The sequence below is a fragment of the Erpetoichthys calabaricus genome, chromosome 4 (assembly GCF_900747795.2).
Source record: "Erpetoichthys calabaricus chromosome 4, fErpCal1.3, whole genome shotgun sequence".
Lineage (NCBI taxonomy): Eukaryota > Metazoa > Chordata > Cladistia > Polypteriformes > Polypteridae > Erpetoichthys > Erpetoichthys calabaricus.
The window spans coordinates 114,146,435-114,162,738 of NC_041397.2; the positions used below are offsets into that span (position 1 = coordinate 114,146,435).

At 36.3% G+C, this 16,304-nt stretch overlaps 2 protein-coding genes across 2 annotated transcripts in view; both read right to left on the reverse strand.

The window, feature by feature from the left end:
- Positions 1-16,304, reverse strand: part of alg11 (ALG11 alpha-1,2-mannosyltransferase) — a 357,044-nt gene that overhangs the window by 39,324 nt on the left and 301,416 nt on the right. The gene's annotated exons all lie outside the window — the stretch shown is intronic.
- Positions 1-16,304, reverse strand: part of sucla2 (succinate-CoA ligase ADP-forming subunit beta) — a 74,308-nt gene that overhangs the window by 33,573 nt on the left and 24,431 nt on the right. Inside the window, exons 3-5 of the mRNA XM_028799691.2 lie at positions 10,176-10,275; positions 7,351-7,513; positions 1,356-1,484 (exon numbers count right to left, since the gene is read on the reverse strand). Of these exons, the coding sequence (XP_028655524.1) occupies positions 1,356-1,484; positions 7,351-7,513; positions 10,176-10,275 (392 nt within the window). The remainder of the gene's footprint in view (positions 1-1,355; positions 1,485-7,350; positions 7,514-10,175; positions 10,276-16,304) is intronic.

A 16,304-nucleotide genomic window follows, 5' to 3' on the forward strand; every position in this document is an offset into this window, starting at 1 on the left:
AGGCCTGTCTGATGTTTGTATACAACTTGTCCAGTGTTTTTACTCCCCTGGTTGCACACTTTATGTGTTGATGGAATTTGGGGAGAACTGCTTTCAGATCTGCATGATTAAAGTCCCCAGAAATGATGTGAACAGCCTCAGGATACTTGCTCTGTTTACTGCTGATGGTGTCATGCAAAAGCCCCAGAGCCGAGTTAGCATTAGCATCTGGTGCTATGTACACAGCAGTTAGCAGTATAGCATTGAATTCACGGGGGAGGTATATGGGTCTGCATTTAATTGTCATAAACTCCATGTCTGTAGAGCAGTGTCTGGTGACTATGGTGGAATTTGTGCACCAGCTATTGTTCACATAAATGCACAGCCCCTCCCTCCTCTCTTCTTACCGGAGTGCTCTGTCCTGTCTTGCCGGTGTGCTGTGTGGCATGCTATCTCGATCGCCGTGTCCGGCATGAGTGGATTAAGCAACATCTCCGTGATCAGCAGGATGCAGCAGTCCCTGATGATCTTTTCCGTTGCAATCCGCAGCTGCAACTCGTCCAGTTTGTTTGCCAGAGACCTCACATTTGAGGAGAAAATGCTTGGAAGCGGTGGTTTGTGTGGCTGCTTCCTTAGCCTCACTAGCACGCCACCTCGGCACCCCCTCTTTTGTTTACGTTCTTTGCGCCACCGCCGGCTCCTCGAAGCTGGGATTGTAATCCACGGAGAGCCTGGTGTTCGTGAGATGTCATCCGGAATGTTGTGGACGCGGAGAAACTCGAATGTCGAGCAACTCTCGCTCTGTAAGCTGATAGATAAAATATCCTGCCGGCTATACGTGTATTATCCAGGCAGGGTGGAAAAAACAAAATCTGAGTCGGAGAGCACACAGCCGCAGCGTCTAAGCGCGCCGCCATTGCAATTTTTCAATTTTACACTGCTGAACAACTCTGAATCGAAAGTGTTCTGTATATATTTTTGCATTTTATTCACAGAGTATTATAAAATCAAAGAGTTAAGTGTACATATTTATGTCCTGCAATGGAATCATGTTTGTTTTCTGTCTTTATTCTATAACTCTGTATTGGAGGAGTAGGCTCAAACCTTGACTGCTTACTATTTAATCAGACCTCAAAGTACCTCCTTTTGTGTATAGGAGTGCCTGGTGTACATTTACTGTAAATAAGAACTTTAAGTATCCAAGCCAGTGAAAGTGGAACTACTACTAGTGTTACAACTTTAATTATAAAACAAGATGCACCAGTATTATGCCCAATTTCTAAAATAAATATATAAATCAACAACATGAAGAACTGTGGAAGTAAATGTATAAAATATACAAATTACTTAATATGAAAGGAAGAAACAAAAATTACCCTAAGAGCCTGGTCTTTTTTGATGCCTTCTTCAATGTCAATTGGTTCCTTGATGATAGCATCAGGATTTTCAGCAGCAACATCTTCTATATTTACACCTCCTTGTGCGCTTCCTATTAAAACAGGTCCCTTAAAAATACAATAAAGCAGAGCATGTAAAATCCAGTTCAGTCTGCATAAAAATGTGCCCTATTACAAAACAACTACAGAGGTACAAAGCAAATATAATTTATATCACCCATGCATACATTATGGAATTAAAAGGCCCAGGAGAGAAGTTGTAGAGTTGAATTTGGGATACAGCATGGAAACATGCAAACTGTGATGTGGCTTGGACACAAACACTGGGTCCTGCAATGCTAGGCATCATCACTAGCTACTGTGCCAATATACTATGTAAAATATTTAGTGGAGTCTCAGTTCAAGATACTAAACAAATCATACTGCAATGCCTGTAACTGGAACACAAGGCCAGCAACAGACAGATTATGCTGGAGTAATTCTTTCAATAATAAGAATAATAATAATTCTAATTCTTTACATTTAAATAACACTTCTCACTACTCAAAGCACTTTTACATAGTGAGTGGTAAGCCACACAGAACAAAAATGAAAATACTAAAATGAACACATCTAGAGGGCTATGGCCAAGTAATAAGTATGCAAAAAGCAGGAGAAATTGAATAAATTGTTAATAATGGTATAACATACTGTACTGTATGCAGTGCATGCTCCTGAATTCATTTTACCTATGAATTGGGACTGGACAATAACAGTTTCAGAGGTGCACAACATAGAAATCTCTAAAAGTTTTTATATCTAACGACTTCCGTGGACTGAATACCACATTGATGAAAGGCTTAAATAGGCAGTTATCGTTTATAGGGGCCACAGATATGTGCTTCTCTGACTTAAAATGTACCCTAAACTGGTTCCTTGTTTTTAATAAATGACAAGCCACTGGATTACTGGTAAATTCATGACTTGTTAGTGTTGACTTGAGCAAAGAATACAAGATGATTTAGAGCCTGATTTCCCTAATATGGCTAAGCAAGCAGGTGTACTTTCTAGGAAGTTTGCCAGTTTCTAATGCTTTATTGTTTGAATACTTGCAGCTCATTTTAAGAAAACTCTCAAAAACATAAGAGCTTTAGAAGGATGTCTCATTTGATAATTGCTCCCTTCTAAAGTAAGACAGAGAGGGGGCTCTCTCTTAACATCTAGTTTGAAGTTTTCCATCAAATTAAAACAGGGGTCTGCTACCAGTAGCTTGCAATCCCTTTCCAAGTAGCTCGTCAAAGGGTTAATGAATCATACATAAATTTGAAAACTTGATTAGTCAAATTAGGGGTGGGTGAACTTTCCAAAAAAACACATCACGATCCTTCTAACACAAAATCATGATCCATAATCTGAATTGCAATCTATCTTTTCAATGTGGCATACACGTAAGAGAAGAGAATATCGCCACGAGTTCCCCAAAAATCACAGAACTGTTTGTGATATTCACCAAACTTGGCAAACTGCATTAAAGTCAATGGTGAAGACTAACTGAAATAGATTTGACCGGACTATAATGGTGCAGTCATCTTTAAAGTGTCCCTGGGGCCTAGGGAAATGTCTGCCAACTGTACTGGACCGATTATTATGGCCACAAAGGTCACCTGAGTTGTGCGGCAGCAGTGCCAACCACTGCATAACTGTGCCTCCGTGTTATCAAAGTAGAAAGAACACAGTCAGAAACGCACAATCATAGATTTCATCAAAACAAAACGAAATACCAAAATAATAGTCGAAAGTCAGAAAAATATATAGATATTTTAAAGACAAAAAATTAAAAGTGGTGTGCCATGATTTAAACCAATGGCTTGTTCTATTTTTTGAAGTCATGCTGAAGGCTCTCTAAAATGTCTGTGCTGATGCTTTTCACTTTTCATTCTATCAAAAAGATAAATGTCTTATAAATAGTAATAAATATTTCATATACAACTGGGGGGCAGTCCCATCAATGTTGGATGTTACAGCTCCAGAGGACGTTGCACTGGCCTCACAAAGCATTATGGGGCGCTGGTATCAAAAAACAAATTCTCCTAAACCGGCCAAATTATCAGTAAATAATCTGACAAACAAAGGCAAATGCAGCAAATTCATTGTGAATAACTCTTTGGTGAAATTCGGCGATTTAACACTATTCAAGAATATTTTAATTGCTTTCACCTGTCCTATTGCACGTTTTTCAGAAAATGCAACTATGGCAGAAGATTTACCAACATGGATTGCAAGGAAAAATCGTATGAATCATCAACTGCCTGTTAGTATCTTCATATCAGAAAACAGATTTCTGCAACAGTCATAAAGCCATTATCTTACAAAAGTACACTTTGAATGCATGTCTTTTCATTTAAAATAATGAAAATAAAATATTATCTAAATGCTGGTCATGTTAAGTGTTAAAATGGTGAACAACACCAATAGCTCAGTTTTGTACAATAATCATCCTTTGGTAGAACAATCCCTATACCAAAAAAAGAAAGCTAAAGTATATTTTGTCCCAATGACATACTGACTATTATATTTTGGCTCAGAAGGCTCTTTGCTTATTTTAAACTCCCAGTCATATGAAAAAGTTTGGGAACCCCTGTTAATTCTTTGGATTTTTGTTTATCATTGGCTGAGCTTTCAAAGTAGCAACTTCCTTTTAGTATATGACATGCCTTATGGAAACAGTAGTATTTCAGCAGTGACATTACGTTTATTGGATTAACAGAAAATATGCAATATGCATCATAACAAATTTAGACAGGTGCATAATTGGGCACCCCAACAGAGACATTACATCAATACTTAGCTGAGCCTCCTTTTGCAAATATAACAGCCTCTAGAAGCCTCCAATAGCCTTTGATGAGTGTCTGGATTCTGGATGGAGGTATTTTTGACCATTCTTCCATACAAAATCTCTCCAGTTCAGTTAAATTTGATGGCTGAACAGCATGGACAGTCTGTTTCAAATCATCCCATTGATTTTCGATGATATTCAAGTCTGGGGACTGTGACGGCCAATCCAGAACACTGTACTGCTCCCTCTGCATGAATGCCTTTGTAGATTTCGAACTGTGTTTTGGGTCATTGTCTTGTTGGAATATCCAACCCTGAAAGATTTGTTGATATTGGGTTGAATTCATCTGACCCTCCTCGACTTTAACAAGGGCCCCAGTCTCTGAACTAGCCACACAGCACGATGGAACCTCCATCAAATTTGACAGTAGGTAGCTGGTGTTTTTCTTGGAATGCAGTGTTCTCCTTCCACCATGCAAAGTGCTTTTTGTTATGACCAAATAACTCAATTTTTGTCTCATCAGTCCAAAGCACTTTGTTCCAAAATTAATCCGGCTTGTCTAAATGAGCATTTGCATTCAACAAGCGACTCTGTTTGTGGCGTGAGTGCAGAAAAGGCTTCTTTCTCATCACCCTGCCATACAGATGTTCTTTGTACAAATTGCACTGAATTGTAGAACAAATGTACAGATACACCTTCTGCAGTAAGATGTTCTTGCAGATCTTTGGAGGTGGTCTGTGGGTTGTCTGTAACCATTCTCACAATCCTGCGCATATGCCACTCCTGCATTTTTCTTGGCCTGTCAGACCTGGGTTTAACAGCAACCTTGCCTGTGACCTTCCATTTCCTGATTACATTCCTTACAGTTGAAACTGACAGTTTAAACCTCTGAGATAGCTTTTTGTAGCCTTCCCCTAAACCATGATACTGAACAATCTTTGTTTTCAAATCTTTTGAGTTGCTTTGAGGATCCCATGCTGTCACTCTTCAGAGGAGAGTCAAAGGGAAGCACAACTTGCAACTGACCACCTTAAATACCTTTTCTCATGATTTGACACACCTGTCTATGAAGTTCAAGGCTTAATGAGCTAATCCAACCAATTTGGTGTTGCAAGTAATCAGTATTGAGCAGTTACATGCATTCAAATCAGCAAAATTACAAGGCTACCCAAATTTTTGCACAGTCAATTTTTCACATTTGATTTAATTTCATACAACTAAATACTGCTTCACTAAAAATCTTTGTTCGGAAAACACCCCAGTACTCAGATGTTCCTAGGAAATGAAAGACATACCACTGTTATCTTTTTTCTTGAAAGTAGAATAAATTATTATGCAGGCTGAGAGGGGTCCCCAAACTTTTTCATATGACTGTAAATATATATAGAAAATTTATTGATTTGTTTTCAATCCTATTTTTGTAAAAATTGATCTATTTGTATGGAATGATTACAATAAAATCAATAAAATTAAAAAAAGTAAAAAAAAAAAAAAACAACTCATTTTATTTATTCTTCCAGTGTGCATGTGTCAGTTCACCCTGAGAGAGACTGGCACCCTTTCCAGGGATTGTTCCCGCCTTTCATGCTATGCTTGCTTGGAAAGGCTCCAGGTACCTGCGACCCTGCTCTGAATTAGGCTGGCTTAAAATGGTATGGCACGGTAAACAGAATTTTTTTACAATAAAAATGAGAGGGAAGTTGGCAAGTGAAAGTGTACAAGTAACTAGAATCGGAATGCAAATACAATATACTCTTATTACTCTTGTTGCTTACAGTACATAGAAAAACCTTTTCTTATGTTGTGCTCATCTTTGTAATTGCATATCACATAAACTGCTATAGACAAAAAGGTTGCTACACAACTCAGGACAAAACATAAAAATGTGACAATGGTTTCTGTTCTAAACTATGGTTCTTACTCAAATAATAATCAACATTTGTATTTGTAAATATGTGCTAATCTCTTAGCCTTTCCACTTGTGAAAAATATATAAGTAGACAATGAAAAGAAATGCACAAATCCATCAGTTTGCTGGACAGAGTGGTTAGTGCTATTCCTCTTGCTCTGCAGACAACAAGATGTAAAGTGTCTCTCACCATCATTATGAGGCAGCGGCAATTAACCACAATTACACAAAAACAGGGGAAACTTCACAACACTGCTAAAACTAAGTGAAAAGTTTAAATATGACATTATATGGAATGGCCAAAACTAATCTTGGACATTATATTCATTGATTGCCTGGAGATTCTGTTTTTATCTGCTAACCACTTTACAATCTAATAACTAAGGAATGGGATTAAACAAATACACATACTGTATTGTCAATTATTCATCTGCATGGTAAGATTTAGACAACATGGTGCTACATAGCCATGAATGGGATTAAACAAATACATATATTTCCAATTTTTCATCTGCATGGAATGATTCAGACAATATGGTGTTACATAAGGTTGCACTGCCATTCCACAGCAACAAAATACAGTAAACGATACATTTTGAATATACTGTTAAACTTCATTAAAATTCTCAACCATCTTATTGTACACTTTCCTGTTTATTGTGCATTGTTGAAACATCTTACATATTATATTAACCATGATGAATTACTTTTTGATATTACAAGAACACTGACTTAATGAATAAACTACCAGTATTACAAACTATAAAAGTGGAAGACTTAACACTATAAGCTATGAAAAAAAAAAAGTTATATGCAGTGTTTGCTGCCTCCTACCAGGTCACTGCTTTTGAAGAAGAAATAATATAAATACATTTTATAGCTATGTAATACATAATATACCATGGTAGAAATGTTTTTTTTTTTTTTTTAGAATTACAGAATTTTCTTTTATTTTTCTGCCACCTAGAGGCAATAATACTTAAGTGTTAAAATTTATACAGATTTTACAGAAATACTTCTGTCAAAACGCTTTCATTTATTACCTATTTGTGGTATTCAAAATAAAGATAAATTAGTGAAATACACTGCACAGTCAGAACAGTCTTTGCATACATGTTGTAAAAAAAATCTATATTTTTAATCACTATACTAATAATTTCAATTCCTCTAAATTTTATACATTTTTCAGATAAAAAGTTTTAACATTGCTGGAGTCCTCTTGTTTTATTTCTTAAGTTCTGATTACTTACTTGAAATGACCGTTCCATTGTAATAGCAAAATAATACTCTCTCCTTGGGTACCGGCGCTCGCAAATAAACACTTGATTGCATATTCTACCCTTCTCTCCGGTTTGCTTTGTGAAAAGCTTCTTTCCAATCATTCTAGAAGAAATCTCTTTTACTTCCTCTGGACTAAGAAAAAAATGTGTGTTGAATCACTTAGCATGTTCATTAAAATAATTCATTTCCTTAACAATAAAGTTTTTTTTTTTTTTAAACTCATTTCACACTTTGAAATATAACAAAAAGTTAAATTAAATGGATTGCACCTTATTGCTCCCTGACCTTAAACTGTCACACATGTAGCACTTTGCCAGAGAAAGTAACCCCTCATAATGAAATTGTAGACAAGCTGCATTGAGAACTCACATTATCCATTTGAAAATTTCTTGACCAAATAGCATTAATAGTGAATGAAATTTCAGTGGTAACACAGAAACAGTTTTTACTCATGATATTTAATTTCATGAAATTCAATAAACATTTAAATAAACATACCACAGACTTCACAACTGCAGAAAGAAAGAAAAAAATTCTCCTCTGTAAAACTGTGTACAGTGATCCTTCGCTATATCGCGCTTCGCCTTTCGCGGCTTCACTCTATCGCGGATTTTATATGTAAGCATATTTAAATATATATCGCGGATTTTTTGCTGGTTCACGGATTTCTGAGGACAATGGGCCTTTTAATTTCTGGTACATGCTTCCTCAGTTGGTTTGCCCAGTTGATTTCATACAAGGGACGCTATTGGCAGATGGCTGAGAAGCTACCCAACTTACTTCCTCTCTCTCTCTCTCTCTTGCGCTGACTTTCTCTGATCCTGACGTAGGGGGTGTGAGCAGGGGGGCTGTTCGCACACCTAGACGATACGGACGCTCGTCTAAAAATGCTGAAAGATTATCTTCACGTTGCTACCTTCTGTGTGCAGCTGCTTTATGAAGCCACATTCTGCACGGTGCTTCGCATACTTAAAAGCTCAAAGGGCACATATTGATTTTTGACTTTGTTTTTCTCTGTCTCTCTCTCTCTCACCCTGCTCCTGACGGAGGGGGTGTGAGCTGCCACCTTCAACAGCTTTGTACCGGCGGTGCTTCGCATACTTAAAAGCCAAACAGCCCTACTGATTTGTTTGTTTTTCTCTCTCTGATGCACACTCCTTTGAAGAGGAAGATATGTTTGCATTCTTTTAATTGTGAGACAGAACTGTCATCTCTGTCTTGTCATGGAGCACAGTTTAAACTTTTGAAAAAGAGACAAATGTTTGTTTGCAGTGTTTGAATAACGTTCCTGTCTCTCTACAACCTCCTGTGTTTCTGCGCAAATCTGTGACCCAAGCATGACAATATAAAAATAACCATATAAACATATGGTTTCTACTTCGCGGATTTTCTTATTTCGCGGGTGGCTCTGGAACACAACCCCCTCGATGGAGGAGGGATTACTGTATTGTGGTGACTACACCCTATTCAGGAAACAATAAAAGCAAAGCAACCATTATATCTTTCAGTATCAATGACCACAGCTAGGATCTGTGACTATAATTAAATGCTGCCTGCCAGAAATGTCTGGTTGGGTGCAAGAACACACTACTATATAACTTCACATGTCTACTGTTCTCCAGTTAGGTTTAGGGCAAATTTCTTAAGAATGTAGTAAGTTTTAGAAATGAGAAAAGACCAGTCTATCAAACTTGTTTGGTTAGCTAATAGCCATATTTTCCTTTTCATTACTTTTTAAAAGTTGTTAATTTCAGAACATTCCTTGTAACAAGTAAACAGAACGGATTAGGCATGCCTTTACTTAAAAGAATATAAATGTCTACATTACAAGGTAATCGCCTTGCATGGAAGGTACTGGCATTCTTTCAACGTCCATGATAAATAAAACTGCTATGGAAGGCAGAGAATGAATGTATATGGCACCAAAACCTCTGGATTGATTGATAAATCTCAAATATCAGAGATGTTCCATCAGTGTCAATATGCAAAGTAAAGGTTAATGACTATTTTAGCATTATTAATGTATTTAATTTTTGAATAGCTAGAGAGTACTGTTAAAGTCTTTAAAAAACTGCAAACTTAAAATTAAGACCAGGATGCACATCCTCTGTGTAAGACCACGTCTGCAGTTCTCAAGTATAAAGGAGCCTTAGGAAGGAGTGTAAAGTACTATCAATCTATGAGAAAATAAAAATATCTTTTGAAAAGTAGAGTGTCACTTGCTAAAGTGGGCCATAAGGTCGGTAAAAACAAATTGAGCATTCACAAAATACAGCAGAAAGAAGCTAAAAATTGTGCAACTTTTAATGTTTCCAGCGCTATTATATGTAATTTAGAAATGATTTAAAGTATACAGGAGAATGTGTGTTGGTTATATGCAAATACTATGCCATTTTATAGAAGGGACTTAAGCATTTGCAAATTTTGATATCTGTTGAGAGTCCTGGAACTAATCCCCCATGGATACTGTGGGACGAATGTATTTTCTATCAATATATGTACATGAATTTTGATGTATTTTTTATGTTAATCCATAATTATACCAAAGGAAGGATTTTTAATTATTCCAACAGCAAAAGTGGATACAAGTGTTTAATGTGATTTAGGTCAGCACTGCTGTATACTATTTAAATTGATTTTATATAACATTAAAATGATAAGTATTCACAACACCCTAAACATAGAATCATATAGTCCCACAGCACAAAAACATTTCAATGGGTCCTAAATAAACCTATAACTGCATATAAGCTTAATCTAGTAAAGTATTGATGCCAGTTGCTGCTGCACTTACGAGTAAGCAATCTTCACTCCTCCCTTAAAACCACCTTCAAACGTGCCTTTTCCTCTGCCACCAGCTAAGACCTGTGCCTTCACCACCAAATCTTTGGAACCTACAAATAAAAGGTCAAATGCTCAGGTTCACACATTTATATATAATAAAAAATAGGAAGTAAACTATAGCATACACCTTTTACAATCCATTGTAAAACACATTTTACATTCATTGTTTATTTATAAAATTATTCATCGATCAATACCAGCATATTCAAAAAGTAGTTTAAGCACATAGATATAATTTATCAACAAGGAACTGTAGTCTAAAACTAAATGTTTCCTTTATAATCTATTGGTATACATTTTCTGGTTTTCTTAAATAACATACACTGCTGTTAGTGCTGGGCGGTATACTGGTTCTTACCGAAAACCGTTTTTATTTTTGTTATGATATGGATTTTTGTTATACCGCAACACTGGTTTAAATTGCCTAAATGACGTTCGGAACGTGACGCAGCGGGAAACTGTTCACATGGGGACCTTTATCACTGCTACACCGCTAGTCACAGCGGTGTTGCACGGGGGCTCTTTTTCACTGCTACACCGCTAAATAGGTAGTGGTAGTGTAGGTATTGCACTCTGAAAATGGACAGAGAGCATTCCGAAAGTGAAGCTGTAGCAGACGATAAAGTTGAACATGATGACACAGAATAACTTTCGCCGAAAAAAAGGAGTCACGTCCGTTATCTGGAGATGCTTTGGTTTTAAAAGGTCAGACGTTGACCATTATGTTCAAATGTGTAAATACTGTTTCTATACTACTGGATAATACTGCAAGCCAAGTTGTACTTGTTTTATTTGTTTTCAATACTGTGTAATGTACCTGGGTACTGTGTAATAGTGTGACGACATGATGACTTTATTCTCGACATTTCTACTTTATTCTCGCCGTTTATGTCAAGATTAAAGTTGACATGTTGACTTTATTCTGGTAATTTGCCATTAAAGTAGAATATCGTAAAATGAATACTTAATTTACTAGATTTTCTCAAACCCTGTCATAAGTTATATAGCACATTAAATGCTTTGTGTTAAGTGTTCCCCGAGCCATGTTAAATCGAGTACGTGCTTCTTAAACTGACTTCCTTTTGGATCGCCGCACAGTATACATTCACTTCATGATATTCCTGCTCTCAGAACATTTAGAATGCTAAGATAAATACTTGATATCTTTTTCATGATGAAATGCATTAAAGCATGTATTAATCATGGAGGTTACACTGCTGCCTCGCAGCAAAGGGGTCCTGGGTGTTCCCTGCTTTGAATTTGCATTTGTTTCTGGTGGGTTTACTCGGCGTGCTTCAGTTTCCTTTCAAAGTCATGTAGGATGTGGGATTTTGTTATGCTATATTGACACTGCTAGTGTATGTGTTGCTCGTATTCACCCTGCGATGTGCTGGCGACTCGTTCAGGATTTTCTCCTGCCTTGCACACAATGTTTGCCGGGATGGGAGCAACCCTGAATAGATGGCATAATTAAACATGTATAGCAAAGATATTTTTAAAGATCTGAACACTCCGTGGGCTAAGTTTATAACTAGTTTCAATTTCACAAAGACCTTTATCGTGTGGTGATTGGTTATGTGGAGAAAGTAAAAGGAAGGATAGGAACTGGGGTTTTGGTACGTCAGGCAGACAGCACGCGTGCAATAAAGAAAGCCCGCTCAGAAGAACATGCATTGAATTCTGTGTTCGTGTCTCCGACCACCAGATCACAAACCCAACATTTACACAATATTTAAGTTAAACCTGTGTGATACCCATTCATACATCCAGTTTTTTGGAGCCTCGTCACACCTGCCATAAAGGTCTCTACACTGAAAGTACACCTGGGGACCCCATACTGCCAGGGAGCAGCACTATCGCCTCACTACCGAGCTTGTTTAATACCTGCTTTAATGCATTTCATCATGAAAATGATATCAAGTATTTATCTTAGCATTCTAAATTTTTAGAGAGCAGGAATACCATGAAATGAATGGATTCTGTGCGGTAATTGCTGCCTCCTCTTAGTGCGGAGGAAGTCAGTTTAAGAAGCATAGTGATTAACAACTGGGTCGGGGAACACAACACAAGCATTTAATGTGCTGCATTAACTTATGACGGGGTTTGAGAAAATCGAGTAAATTAAACATTGATTTTAGGATGAAGTTTAGTTTATGACATTCTACTTTAATTATGAAGTAAACTATGAAAATAAAGTGGAAATGTTGACTTTAATCTTGACATAAGCGTCAAAATTAAAGTGGAAATGTCGAGAATAAAGTCAGCATGTCGACTTTATTCTTGACATATACCGGTAGTTTGTTTTTCTTCTTCCCTCTTTACTGTATTTTTTTTTTCTTCACTGTGGCCCTAATGCACTTCCGTAGGGCTATACCACAAATAGCATTATACAGTAAGTGCAAGTTGCAGTTATTTCATTTATGTATATAGCTTAGCTTGAAGCAAGAACCATATTAATGCAGTTTGCCTAAATGATGGTACAGTTGGTAAGGATGTCATCACAAAGTTGCACTTGTTTTATTTTATTTTATTTTAATTTGGTGAATACTGTGTAATGCACCTGGGCTTGAAGTCTTGAAGTAATAGTGCAGCTATCAGTAATAATACTATTATTTATTTTATTGTTGTTATTTATTAGTTTAAATATTATGCAGTTTATTGATGGTAAAGTTGTTGAAAAAGTCACTTTAACGTGTCAGTGGACAGAGATGGTTAACATTAACAAAGTGTAGTTGGTGCACAAAAAATATTTACTATTTATTACTTTTCTAAGACATGTTCAGTGCAATACAACTTTTGACAAGCACCTCTGGATATTTTACTAAGTCTAAATGCCTCTTTGGATGGTTGAAAATATGATGTCAAAATCATAGTTTAAGTTTTTGCAAAATTTGTTCAATAAAAAGGTTCTATATTTTGATTGCAACTGTCATGCAATGTGATTCCTTCTCTTCATTAGTGTCACCCCCTTGAAAACTATCACTTTATGGGGCCATGCAAACCTGTATTAATACTTGTGTGCACATTAAAATGTTTTTTTGTACAATGTACAATTCTCATAACAGTGGAATAGGTTATTCTTAGCCAGTCTACTGCAGGAATTGCAGTGGAAAATGTGGTTAACATTCACTCATGCATGGGGAAAAAAAATACCGTCCAATACCATGAAACCGGGATAATTTAGAAAAATACCGTGATATAGAATTTTGGTCATACCGCCCACCCCTAACTGCTGTCAATCTAATTATACAGGCATTTTTACTATGAAAACTGTTGTGTATACGAAAAACAAGAAAAAGACAGTGAGGCAAAAATGTGTTTTAATACTGCAACATCATGAGAAAACCAGAATGCAAAATCTAAAAGCAGTTTAATAATGCTCATGTAAATAAGTACTCCATTAAAATTCTAAAGAATTAACATAGGACGTTTTTAATAAACACATCAAGTTTGCTTCCATCATATAGTGCAAAGCTGCCATGAAAAAGCATGTACTGTATACTAATCACAAGCATTTTTATGACTAGCAATAATATTAAAAAGCAAGTTCTGTTTTGACCAGCTTACCATAAAAAATATATTGGTATATTCTTAGAAGAGTTTTTGTCCCCCAAGATCTTGTAAAACGTCCCTTATATATTGTCCTAGGAGCTACATAGCACTAGCACTGAGGTTATGGTAAACAGAGTTTACTTCTCAATACTTAAAGGAATTCTCCACCACAAACATTTTTTTAATATATTACATACACCATGTAGTTTGTAGTGAAGTCAAAAATTTTAATCTAATGTTTTCATGCAACCCAATGGTGACCAATGCTGTACAAAAGCAAATAATGTGGAAAATCTCCATGGAAAAAAGAAAAATTCACATTACTAGTGTTGCATAATCTACATGTCCATTATCAAGATGTATGCTTGAAACAGGCATTTTTTTTTTGATAAATTATCAATAACAGTTACTTCCTTTAAAAATCAGTGTACATATGTCTACGTGCATTTTCCTCTGGATATTCTACATCGTCTCCACATCCCCAAGGACAAAGGTGGGGTAACAGATGTTATGTTTCTTTCTAAGGGCCACAAGTATTAATATTTCAAACAAAAGCTTTACAACATATTTCAAACAAAATCTTTACAACAATCTTCCCACAAATACCTGAACTGGAAGGTAAACCAAAGGCAGATAAAGCTATGTTTAAACATACTGTATGTAATGCTGTTATGAAGTTAATACTATTACTATTTAGATACACAATAATATATAAATTGTATCTGCATATTTCATATTTCACACAGACTATAGTTATTTATCTGCATTGCCAAAAGTTTTAAAAGCCTTATATACATAAAAAGATCAGAGAACAGGACACTGAGAATTTGAACATACTTGTTCATGCCTAATGATCAAGCAACTGTCTAACTAATACAGTTCTCTTTTTATCACCAATAAACCATATGAAAAAAATACCTCCTACTTTAAGATTAAAAGAGATTACCAGATTCATAATAACTCCACTACCACTTATCAGTAGAACACCAGATCTTACTCTAGTGTTATCATCAATTTAAAATGTTTTTCCAACATTTCCTACAGTTTACAGATTCTAAATAAAATGTATTTATTGAAAAATACTATGCATTCTAAAAAGATCCTCAAAAAGTTTGTGCAGAGTAGTATAGCGCAATTAGGTCTAGAAAGGGGGACAAAAGTGATAATATACAAAGTTTCAAATAATATACAAACTTACAACATAAGTATGCATTAAATGGACACATTAAAAGTAGGGGTGTGCGATATACATTGTTTACGATTATATCTTAATTGCTGTTTTAATGATGTATGAGATTAAATTAGAGTATGTACAGTAACTCTCTTTGCAAAAAAAACAAACAGAGTTCATTCACTAATGCAACAGTATAGACTACTGCGCGTGCGCAAAGCAAGTTGCGTAGGCGTGCATGTCCAGCAAGCCGCTAGTTAGTGTCGCTTGCTGCCTCAAAATGAGTGAACAAACAGCGCCACATGATAAAACAGCCTCTTCATCTACGTCGTCAGAGTTAATTGCCAGACGTGGTTCATTCTCACTCGCATGGCAGTGGTTTGGTTTTGAAAAGACTGATGTTGCTCAAAAGACGGCAATCTGTAAACTATGTGGAAAATCGGTTGCCGTTAAACTAAAAGACAGCTCAACAACTAACTTGTTTCACCATTTGCGAACTAACGACCGCACAGAATACGAAGAATACGAAAAGCTTAAGGAGTCAACTGTCCAGCACAAGTCTTAAGTAACCAAGGTACAAGCACAAAAACACACTCAGAAAACTTTAGCGGACTCATTCTGCAAAAAAGTGGCTTATGACAAGAAAAGCAACAGATGGCATGACATAACAAACACCGTCACCAATTACATTGCAAAAGATACAGTGCCAATTCAAGTGGTTGAGAGAGATGGTTTTAAACAACTTTTGAATACTTTAGACCCAAGGTACACACTGCATGGCTGAAAATATTTCAGTCAAACAGCTCTGCCTAAGTTGCATGATTCGTGTCGCCAAACTCTGACACATAAACTGCAAAAGGTTTCATATTTTGCCACAACAACGGATTTATGGTCAAGCCGAACATCCGAGCCATATTTCTCCCTGACAGTGCACTTCATTGACAAAAACTGGCAACCGCAAAGCTTCTGTTTGCAAACATCCTACTTCCTAGAAGATCACACTGGCAACATCATTGCGCAAGGTCTGAAAGATGCGCTGGCATCATGGTCACTGCGAGAAGACCGCATGGTTTGCATGACTGTAACAGACAACGGGGCTAACGTTGTCAGTGCACTATGGATTAATAACTGGAAGGGGCTACCTTGTTTTGGGCATCGGCTTCATATTGCGATTGGCGAGTAATTTGGAGTTCCTCTATAAAAGGCAATTTAGGTTAAATTGATCTTATTTATTATGACGTTTAAAAATACAAAAAGACCTGATAAGTAAAGCTGTAGATGACAAAAATATAATTCAATATAATTTCAAATAATACATTATACAATAAAAATATAAGAATGTTGTAATGCAATTAT